This window comes from Corvus hawaiiensis, chromosome 8 (genome assembly GCF_020740725.1).
Source record: "Corvus hawaiiensis isolate bCorHaw1 chromosome 8, bCorHaw1.pri.cur, whole genome shotgun sequence".
Taxonomy (NCBI): domain Eukaryota; kingdom Metazoa; phylum Chordata; class Aves; order Passeriformes; family Corvidae; genus Corvus; species Corvus hawaiiensis.
This window is the reverse complement of record NC_063220.1, coordinates 951318-961743: the sequence shown is the minus strand read 5'-3', so window position 1 is coordinate 961743 and position 10426 is coordinate 951318. Positions and strand designations below refer to the sequence as shown.

General features: G+C 55.3%; 1 protein-coding gene across 1 annotated transcript; it reads right to left on the bottom strand.

The window, feature by feature from the left end:
- Positions 1-1054: 1054 nt before the first annotated feature.
- BNIP3 (BCL2 interacting protein 3) lies at positions 1055-8863 on the bottom strand. The gene is made up of 6 exons (XM_048311620.1): positions 8767-8863; positions 6197-6380; positions 5073-5157; positions 2911-3017; positions 2670-2819; positions 1055-1994 (listed from the first exon to the last, which is right to left on the bottom strand). Exons 1-6 carry the CDS (start codon positions 8801-8803, stop codon positions 1943-1945), a joined length of 615 nt encoding a protein of 204 aa, XP_048167577.1. The 5' UTR covers positions 8804-8863; the 3' UTR covers positions 1055-1942.
- Between the last annotated feature and the right edge of the window lie 1563 nt (positions 8864-10426).

The window sequence follows — 10426 nt, the reverse complement described above, 5'->3', positions numbered from 1 at the left end:
AGGATATGATGGAATCTCCTATTCTATAGCCCTGCTTGCTTGCACCACTTTCAATTAGTTTTTGGCTATTCTCATGGAATTTTTATCCTTTTCATTTTATCTAAAACTGGATTTTAGTGTCAAGTTTGATAAAACTGCTGCCTTGTGGAGCACCCTGGTCTAGTGAAAGGCTGTACCCCCCATGGCAAGGGGTGGAACTGGATGGGCTTTAAGGTCCCTCCCAACCTAAATCCTTCTGGGATTGTGTTTCTGCCCCATGGCTTTGGGCAGTCCCACCCACAGAAGGTCAAGGACGTGGGCTCAGCCCCTCCATGATAATCATGCCATGAAATTCTAATTAAAACCAACGTCAGTGAGGAATGAGTGAGCATGGAACTTTTCAGTACCTCTGTGCCCTCACTGTGCCTGAGCAGGAGCCAGCACAGCCCCAGGGGCGTGAGCCGGGAGGAGGGAGCTGGGGGACAGTGGCAGTGAAAAAGGGACAGCGTAGTTTAGTCCCATCTCCAACCAAAGCCCACTTTGCTCAGCAGCGATTTGCTGCTCTCAGTCCCACAGGAAATGGAAGCAGCACTGGAGCGCTGGGGGGTTCTAATCCCACCTTTGCTTTTGGCTCCAGCCTCAGGGCAGGGTTTGGATTGGAAATCCAGAAAAATTCCTTCCTGGAAAGGCTGCCCAGCCCTGGCACAGCTGCCCGGGGCAGCGGTGGAGTCCCCATCCCTGGAGGGATCCCAAAGCCCTGTGGATGTGGCACCTGGGGACGTGGGGCAGTGGTGGCCTGGGCAGTGCTGGGAAAGGTTGGGCTTGATGGGCTCAGCTTTTCCAGCCTCAACAATTCCATGGTTTTCAGCTCCTCAGGAGCATCACAGCCCTGTGTGTGTGAGCAGTGAGTGCAGGTTGTCCAGGGCCTGCTGAGGTTTGTTTGATGCTGTTTCTATGGAAACTTCTCAATTCCGTGTCAGTGACGTGACCAGTGGGAAAGGGGCAGGTGGAGGCCAAGAGCCTCATCAACCCCTTTCCGCTGTTACTGGAGAAAAATGAATGAGGAAACTCTGAGTTCACCAGGAACCTTTTTATTTAAATATATAAAACATGGTATTTTGGCAAACATTCATTTTCCCATTAAATAAGGTAAAATCACTGAAGGGAAAGGCATTGCTTGAGTAAAAACCAAGGAGAAGCCACCCTGTGGTTCATCTGCCCAGGGCTGGGGTCAGGTGCAGACTTACATGGGACAGGTAAAGCCTGTGAAGCGACAGCCTGCGGTAGGTACAGCAGAGAACTTGGAGTAACTTCTAGGGGTTAAATAAATGTCCTGGCAAAAGCAGCTTTTAGTAGGCACTAAATCCAAATTCTACCTCTGAACTAGGACAAACGGATGGAGTTTTACCCATGTGCTCATCTCTCTTCCCACTGTGTCTCAACACTTTACACCTCCCACCGAAGTGAACTAAGCAACAACTACCAGAGGAAAAGCTGCCCCAGGGCCGGTGGCAGCCCCTGGGAACTCCCGTATCGATCTGTAAGGCCACTCGTAGTTTGGGCTAATCCCTCCCTGCGGGGACTGCAGGAGCAGTGCCAACGTTCCCACCCCGGCACAGGAACAGGAGCGGGCAGGATGGACACGGCCCAGCACAAGGGCTGCTGAAAGCTGGGATTGCTTTAAACATGGAGCTGCTCTACTTCTCAGGTACTTCACTACAAAGCACTAAGGGACATTACAGCATCTGCCACGTGCTCTAGGGATTGATCCAGCAGGGATTGATCCAGAAGGCTCTATGTGACACAGGAGCTCCAGCGTCTCCCTTCCCATTTTTAGACTAAACTAAAACAGGACACGGACAGGACACACACACGACGGCGCCACGACCAGCTCCCCCCTCCTCTGCACCTCCTGCGCTCCAGCTGAGTCTGCCTTGCTCCAACTCCTCCATCCCGGGTGCCTCTAGAAGGTGCTGCTGGAAGCTGTGGTGGTCAGGCGCCTCCCGATGTAAATCCTGCGGGGCAGAGCACACGGTCAGCCAGAGCTGCAGTTTCTACCAGGTCGCTGCCTCTGGAATTCCCAGCAGGAGCAGCACTGCCAGCTGTAACCAAACAGGGACAAAACTGCCCTGGAGCCCAGTCCCAGTGATTCTGCCCCTGCTCTGGCACTGCTCCCCAGCCCCAGGGCCAGCACATACCCCCCACACTGATGCTGGAAAGGAAACCTCCATCGTGTTTAATTGTCTCAGTCACATGTCCCCCATCCTTCCCAGGAGGGAATTTAAAAATATATTAAATAGTTTAAAATAATATTAAGTATTTTTAAATCTATCTCAGTGGAATTTTAAAATCTATTAAATATTAGCTTTTTCCTTTGCTGATCTCCTAATTTTGAGATTAAGGGTCTCATCCAGCAGAGCCAAGTGTTGTGTGACTACAGTTCCAGTGTACAGAATTCCACATTTCCCTGGCCCTTAATTGTTCTGAGAAATTCCCAACCAGTGAGAAAATCAGGAAACTTCCACCATCCAGCAATACCACAGGCAGGAAGCACTTCCTGAATAACCATCTCTCCTCCTTCATGGAGAAAAGTTAACTCTTCTCTTGGGCAAAGAGGGAATTGGGAATCAGAATCAGGACTCAAAGAAAGCAGGTAAAAAAATCTGCTCTTTTTTTCAATTGAACCTTACCCCAGTCCAATGGCCAGCAGGTGAGAGAGCAGCAGGGATGGGAGGAAAACCTTCAGGAATTCCGCAGAGAATATTCCCCCTTTCTTCATGACACTGGTGTTCCTCATGCTGAGCGTGGCTGTGCGCCGGGGGTGTTTGAAGAGGAATTCCCTGGATTTGGGGAAGAAATGGGAAGCGTGTGTTCAGGCCTGGAGAAGGAGAAGCTGCACAGAGCTCACCCAGCAGCTGTGCCAGCACTCACTTGGGTGGGATGTTCTCGGGCCGGCTGGACCAATCCCAGATCCAATCCGCGTTCTTCCTCAGCAGCCGCTCCACCTCCCTCCTCCTTTCCAGGAAATCCTCCTCAGACTGAAACCAAGAGCCACCACCATCAGACAGCACCCGGAGCCAGGACAGCTGAGAGCTGCCAGAGCTCCTGCTCTGCAGCCAGGACCACTGCCGAGGCCAGCTCTGACTCTCACCTTCCCACCCTTTCCCATGTCCCTTCCATGGAAGTGTTCACATCCCAGATCAAGATGGGGAGCAGGGAGATCCATCTTCAGAGTGGGATGTGAATAGCAAAGACCATATCCCATATCCCATATCCCATACGTGCCTACAACAAGACTGCCCTGGCAGTGAAATCCCAGAGCCCAGCGTTTAATCCTCATGCACAGACCAAAAATATCCCCAGCCCCCAGCTCTGATGGACACTGGGCACAGGGATTCCTGCATTACCCCAGCTCCCAGCTCTGATGGACACTGGGCACAGGGATTCCTGCCTTATCCCAGCTCTGATGGACACTGGGCACAGGGATTCCTGCATTACCCCAGCTCCCAGCTCTGATGGACACTGGGCACAGGGATTCCTGCCTTATCCCAGTTCTGATGGACACTGGGCACAGGGATTCCTGCATTACCCCAGCCCCCAGCTCTGATGGACACTGGGCACAGGGATTCCTGCCTTATCCCAGCTCTGATGGACACTGGGCACAGGGATTCCTGCATTACCCCAGCTCCCAGCTCTGATGGACACTGGGCACAGGGATTCCTGCATTACCCCAGCTCCCAGCTCTGATGGACACTGGGCACAGGGATTCCTGCATTACCCCAGCCCCCAGCTCTGATGGACACTGGGCACAGGGATTCCTGCCTTATCCCAGCTCTGATGGACACTGGGCACAGGGATTCCTGCATTACCCCAGCTCCCAGCTCTGATGGACACTGGGCACAGGGATTTCCTGCCCATGCTCAGAGCTGGCAGGTGTCACTGACTCCTTGTCCAGCTCCTGCAGGGAATAATTCCAGTCCCTGGGCCATCCTGGGCAGGCAGGTGGCCCTGGCCAGGTGTGTGCTCACAGAACAAGCCCCCCCAAGCCAGGCTTTGGTGCAGTTACAGCACAAACGCTGAGTAAGGGCAGAGTTCCTGGCTCAGCTCGGCTCCATTCCATGCAGCCAAGGCCTTGGGATAAAAATAGATCCTGCTCCCAGAATTCCAACAGCTCTTGATGCACAGACACACGGGACAGAAATAAAACTGCCCAGGCAGCTGCAATTCTGATGGCTTTCTAACTTGGGGTTATTTCTTCTCAAAGTCTAAATAATGATCTTTAAACAGCTGAAGGGTGTTTCTGACAATATAAAAATAATCATTTCCAGTAATAATTAACTTGCAGTACCATATTTAGCTAGCCTAAAGCTGGGTCCTCAAGAGTCTGGCAGGAGTTGTAGAGAAGATGCAGAAAAATTCACTTCCTTGAAATACTTCCTTCCTCAAAATGTTTTGTGATTTTTTTCATATTAAAAGCTAATTTATTACACTGAAGACTTCCGATTTCAGCCTGTCATCCTGCAATAAACCCTGTATTGATAAAATATGGTCAATGTACGTCCTTTCCCCCACTCTCGTTTCAAATGTGTTTATTCACTTTCCTTGCAAGGTAAACACACCTACAAAATGAAATCAGAAAGAACAGGGAGTGTTCCAAAGCAGCATGCATTCAGGTTTGGTATTAATTGTTAGAACACCTGGAATCAAAGCTATGGCAGGGCTTGGAAATTGTGTATTTTTGGTGGTTTTGGCTGCCATGTTTAAGTGACTCTAGAAATTCTTGCTGCTGTCAAAATAACTTTTAAAATTCCTACTAAATTGGTGGAGGTGCATTTAAACATTGGTGGGGGATATAGGAAATGTACCCAGTCAGCAGCCAAAGGGGGAGGGGAAATCCTTCTGAGAAATCTCAGTTACAGATTGGAAAGACCAAACCAAAACATCCCCACGTGTCAGGAGCAGACACAGCCAGCCCGGCCCTGCCAGGGCTACTGAGAGCTATGGAAGTCTCTGCTTTAGCAGCTTCCCCTGCTACTCCCCAGCAGCACAGAGAGCCAGAGCTCCCCTCTCCCACAGCAAGGTGAGGATTTTACCTGGAAGCTGTTCTTCTCCCCACTGCTGTGGCTCTCTACCTCCAGAGCTCTGTGACTGTCCTGGGGGGTCTGGGAGCGAGGAGGGCTGGAGCGAGACAGAAGCACAGGGAAGGAAGGGGGTGAAGCTTTCCGGGACACAGATCCTACAGCAGCAGCCACCCCGGGAGCTGCTGGGCTCGCTCTGCCCCGGAGTGCCCTGGCCACGACCCAAGGGCTGCACGGGGCCGTGCTGCCACAGCCCAGCCACCACAGTCACACCAGTCACAGCTGATTCCCAACCCTCTGCCCACACTCCTGGTGGGGCCCGGGCACTTCCACAGACACAACAGGCAGCAAACTGGAGTGGAAGTGGGGTGTGGTTTGAATCCTGCCAGGCCAGGCAGTTCCACGTCCCGCTGTGGAGTTTGAGTCCTGGGGTTTGGGTTTTTCTAAATACGATTTAGGCTGGAGACCTCACAGTCCATCAAAATCCAATAAATGCATTAATGGCACTGCCTCACCACCTGCCCCAGGGCTGAGCTGTTGTGTGACACTCCTGGAAACCTGCTCTGGTTTCTCAACAAGGCACAGGACAGCTCTTCAGCCAGAAGCTGTCTGCCCCTCTCCCTGCCCCTCGTGTCCCAGGCAGCAGTGCCCAGAAGGACAGCGCTGCCAGTGCCAGGCCTGACCCACAGCTGGCTCTGGAGCGTTCATTCCCCAGGAGGAGCTGCCTGCACACATTCCCAGGGGCAGGGCAGCTGCTGGGAGCCTCGGCAGGGACACAGCACAATCCCTCCATGACATGGGAGGAGGATTCCGGAGTCAGCTTCCCTGTAACTCCCTCCCTGCAGGGCAGGCCTGATCCCAGCGCTGCTGTGGATTTAAACACCAACCTTTGCCAGAGAAGTGTCCCTCTGTGCGTCTGTGCACACACGTGTTCACGCGCAGACACACATGTACATCTCTAACACACTCCCCACGTGCGTGTGCGTGCATGCACACACACACAGGCATGGAAATACGCACACACACGGAAATACACCCGTGCACCGTTTCCACCTTTGCCTCTGGGCATCCAGCTGTCCTTGGGACCCCGTGGTGACCTTGGCAGGGCCCTCCCTGTGCCCGGCAGAGCTCCTGCTCACCTGTCACAGTGCGAGCTCTCCCTGGAGCTGCTCCTGCCCGACTCGTGCTGGGCGTCCAGCAGGATCTTCTCCATGTCCCCGTTGTGGATGGAGAGGGAGGCCGGCACCTGCTCCTGGCTCCCCGCAGAGACAGAGCTCCCACTGCCACTCCCATTGCTGCTGAAGTGCAGTTCCACCCAGGACCCTGCTCGGCAGAAAGGAGAGCTGAGCCCCAGGAACCTGAGGGGTTTGCTACGGGCATGCGAGCGACGACCCCGGGGCTGCTGCCTGGAATGACACTGCAGGGACGCAGAGCCAGCCCTGCCTCCCTCATAAACAGCAGGGAATGCAAAGTGCAGGGAGCCGGGAGCGAGCTGGGAAGGCTCACGGGGCTGGGAAGCAGCTGCTCAGTACATTGTGTTTCTCTCTGCACATAGAGATCTTTTATGTTGGGATATATTCAGAATTCATTGCTCAACACAGGTGGCAGTCAAAATAATCTCAAGGACTTTTGCTGCCAAAGTTCAATTATTCATTTATTGAAATTATTTTGTGCTCCAGAGCCCAGGAACTGTCTTGTTCAGCCTTTTTTCAGTCCCATTTGTAGGTGTTGCTGTTAAGCAACAGCGGGAGTGTGGCAAGGGCTGTCATGGGTTTGCTCCTCGCAGTATATTTAACACGGTCACATGGGCTTTGTTTTCCTAAGGGAGGGAATAACAACTCCCTCCTGGGCAGGGACAGCTCACTGCAGGGCCTGGAGCTGTTCCCTCTCCTATAGAATCCTGGAATGGTTTGGGTAGGGAGGGAACTCAAAGCCCACCCAGTGCCACCCCTGCCATGGCAGGGACACCTCCCACTGTCCCAGGCTGCTCCCAGCCCCAATGTCCAGCCTGGCCTTGGGCATTGCCAGGGATCCAGGGGCAGCCCCAGCTGCTCTGGGCACCCTGTGCCAGGGCCTGCCCACCCTCCCAGGGAACAATTCCTGCCCAATCTCCCACCCATCCCTGCCCTCTGGCACTGGGAAGCCATTCTCTGTGTCCTGGCACTCCAGCCCCCTGTAAATGAGCTCAGGGAACAGAAAACACCTGAATTACACAAATGCCAGAGGAATCCTGCTGTGGAACACGTGTGGCCCAGCCACAGGAGTGCACAGGGAACAGAGCAGTGAGGACAGCAGGAACTCCCCAAATTCTGGGGAAGGATGTCTAAGGAATAAGGAGGGAAAGGAAGAGACGCAGGTAGTGGTGCTTGGGCTGTTCCTGCCCGCTGGGCACAGCTCGGGGAATGAAGCCACAGCAGGAACAGCTGGAGCTGCAGGTCTGCAAGGTCCCTTCCCAGCCATCCATGGCTGAAGGAGCAGCATCACAGGAATGCAGGTGGGGAGAAGCCAGTGCAGGGATTTAGTGTGAAGCAGGAACATCAGATGAGCAAAGATATCCCAGATATCCTGCCTGGGAGGAGACTGAGGGCTCCAAAATTAAATGGGAACAGCACAAAACCAAACTGCCTCACGGCCATGAATAACACGAGTATCTCCCTTCTAAATACAGAAACCACCATCTGGACAGCCAAGGTACCACACAACCTGCTGGATAAAAACATTCCAGGCCACCGAGTTTGGAACAGACACTTTTCTTCAAAAACCCTTTTCCTTCACAGCTGGTTTGTTGTTGTTTGGGTTTGTCTGGGAATTTTCCCCTCCACATGACAGTGCCTGGTATGTGGCAGGGAGTGTGTTTAGAGCCAGACAAATCCTTCCCTACCCTTTCCCCCAAAATTTATGGAAGCTCAAGCTGTTACCAAAGAACGATCACAACCACTAGAGCTCAAGTTAAAACTTTACCTGCTGAAATCTTACTGGGTTCAGTGCTGGGAATGCAGGATAAAGCAGGGAGAGGATTGGGATTACAGCAGCAAGAGGACAACAGATGTAGTTTACAATTTTCCCTTTTTTTCCTTCTTCTTTTGGACACTCCTCAGAGTAAGGCTGTGCTGGAGCACATGGAACGGGCTGTGATCATCATTTAAAGATAGAAGAACCCGTGCTTTCACGCAGCTGGAAATACAAACAGGCGACAGCCCACGAGAGGCGATGCAGCCCGGACAGGGGAGTGACGGGGACGGGCTCAGGACAGAGGATCCTACACGGCATCCCAGCCCAGGACACAGGTGCGAGCACAGACCAGCATCACCAAGTACTGGATCAGCACTGGAAAGCTTCATTTCCTTAAGATACAGCTTTCAGTGCTTGAAATAAAGACGGGGAATGCCACAGAGAGTGAGAATGTCCCCATGAATCGCTACAATCACCGTGCCAATCCCACTATTTGTGGCTGCGCTCGGATTTTTCCCTTTCCCGGCGAATTTGGTGCTATGTAACACCTGATCCCTGCGACGGACCCGATCCCTCCTCACAGGCACATCCACCTGCCCTCCTCCCTGGGACAAGGCGGGGATGGACACGCACTGCAGCGCACTCACCTACCACAATATCGAATATCGCGACCTAGAAGGGACCCGCGCTGGCGCAACCCGCAGCGCCCGGGCAGCGGCGCGCCCCCGGCCCCCAGCCCGAGCCCCGCTGGCCTTACCCTGCAGGTTCTCCTCCTGCGGGCTCTGTCGCGACATGGCGGGCGGGCGGCGGGGCACGCACTGACCGCGACACCGCCCGCGCGCGCCCGCCGCACCGCCCGCCGTGACGTCAGCGCCGCGCCGCCCTCCCATTGGCCCGCGCGGCGGGGCGGGGCGGGGGGCGCGCGCTCTCACAGCGCCCCCGGGTCCGCCATGATGGCGGGGCGGGCCTGGGGAGAAACGGGACAGCGGGGATGGGGACAGCGGGGATGGGGACAGCGGGACAGCGGGGATGGGGACAGCGGGACAGCGGGGATGGGGACAGGGGGGATGGGGACAGGGGGATAGCGGGGATGGGGACAGCGGGGATGGGGACAGCGGGACAGCGGGACAGCGGGGATGGGGACAGCGGGGACAGCGGGGACAGCGGGACAGCGGGGACAGCGGGACAGCGGGACAGCGGGGATGGGGACAGCGGGGATGGGGACAGCGGGGATGGGGACAGCGGGACAGCGGGGATGGGGACAGTGGGAGAGCGGGGATGGGGACAGGGGGATAGCGGGGATGGGGACAGCGGGGATGGGGACAGCGGGACAGCGGGGATGGGGACAGCGGGACAGCGGGGATGGGGACAGCGGGGATGGGGACAGCGGGACAGCGGGGATGGGTCCAGTGGGAGAGCGGGGACAGCGGGGACAGGGGGATAGCGGGGATGGGGACAGCGGGGATGGGGACAGCGGGACAGCGGGGATGGGTCCAGTGGGAGAGCGGGGATGGGGACAGCGGGGATGGGGACAGCGGGGATGGGGACAGCGGGGATGGGGACAGCGGGACAGCGGGGATGGGGACAGCGGGACAGCGGGGATGGGTCCAGTGGGAGAGCGGGGATGGGGACAGCGGGGATGGGGACAGCGGGGATGGGGACAGCGGGACAGCGGGGATGGGGACAGGGGGGATGGGGACAGGGGGATAGCGGGGATGGGGACAGCGGGGATGGGGACAGGGGGATAGCGGGGATGGGGACAGCGGGGATGACCCCCGCGGGAGAGCCGGGATGGCCCCCGCAGGAGAGCCCTCATGGCCCCGCGGGACAGCGGGGATGGCTCCAGCGGGACAGCCCTCATGGCCCCGCGGGGAATCCCTCGCCCTCCCGCTGTCCGCCCGCTGTCCGCCCCGCACGGCGCCGCAGAGTCCCACGGGGCACTCGGACACGGGGGGGATTTCGGAGGAGACGCGTCGGGTTGCAAAATCACAACTTGTGGCCGCTGAGCCAGCCCTGACGGCGAATGGTACATGGCCTTAAAATAGATAAGACTCACAGAATGGGAAGGGGCCCACAAGTATCATCGAGTCCAACTCAGCCCTGCTCAGAATACCCCCAAGAAAATTAATAAATAATAAAAAATAAATGATAAATAAATCTTCTCCTTTTGGTCTTTAATTGATTTGATGCCATCAGGGCTCTCGACAGCAGGAACCACTTAACTTGTGTTGTCATCTGAAAGCAGATACTGATTCACTGCTGGGACTTTATAAAGACAAATGCATAAAACCTGATTTTCTTTAGCCAAAGTACAACTTAATTAAAGTATGCAGGCTTTTTGTCTTGGCTGGAATTGTTTTCACTTGTGCCTTTCTGCAGCCGAGTCACAAAGCCCAGTGAAATACATTATTAAATTG

Bases quoted from the DNA above. Each gene is read 5' to 3' on its own strand.
- BNIP3 (XM_048311620.1), bottom strand. From the start codon at position 8,803: ATGTCGCGACAGAGCCCGCAGGAGGAGAACCTGCAGG. The intron at 6,381-8,766 runs GTAAGGCCAGCG...TCTGCCGAGCAG, and splicing joins GCAGGAGGAGAACCTGCAGG to GGTCCTGGGTGGAACTGCAC. The intron at 5,158-6,196 runs GTGAGCAGGAGC...GTCTCGCTCCAG, and splicing joins GAGAGCTCGCACTGTGACAG to CCCTCCTCGCTCCCAGACCC.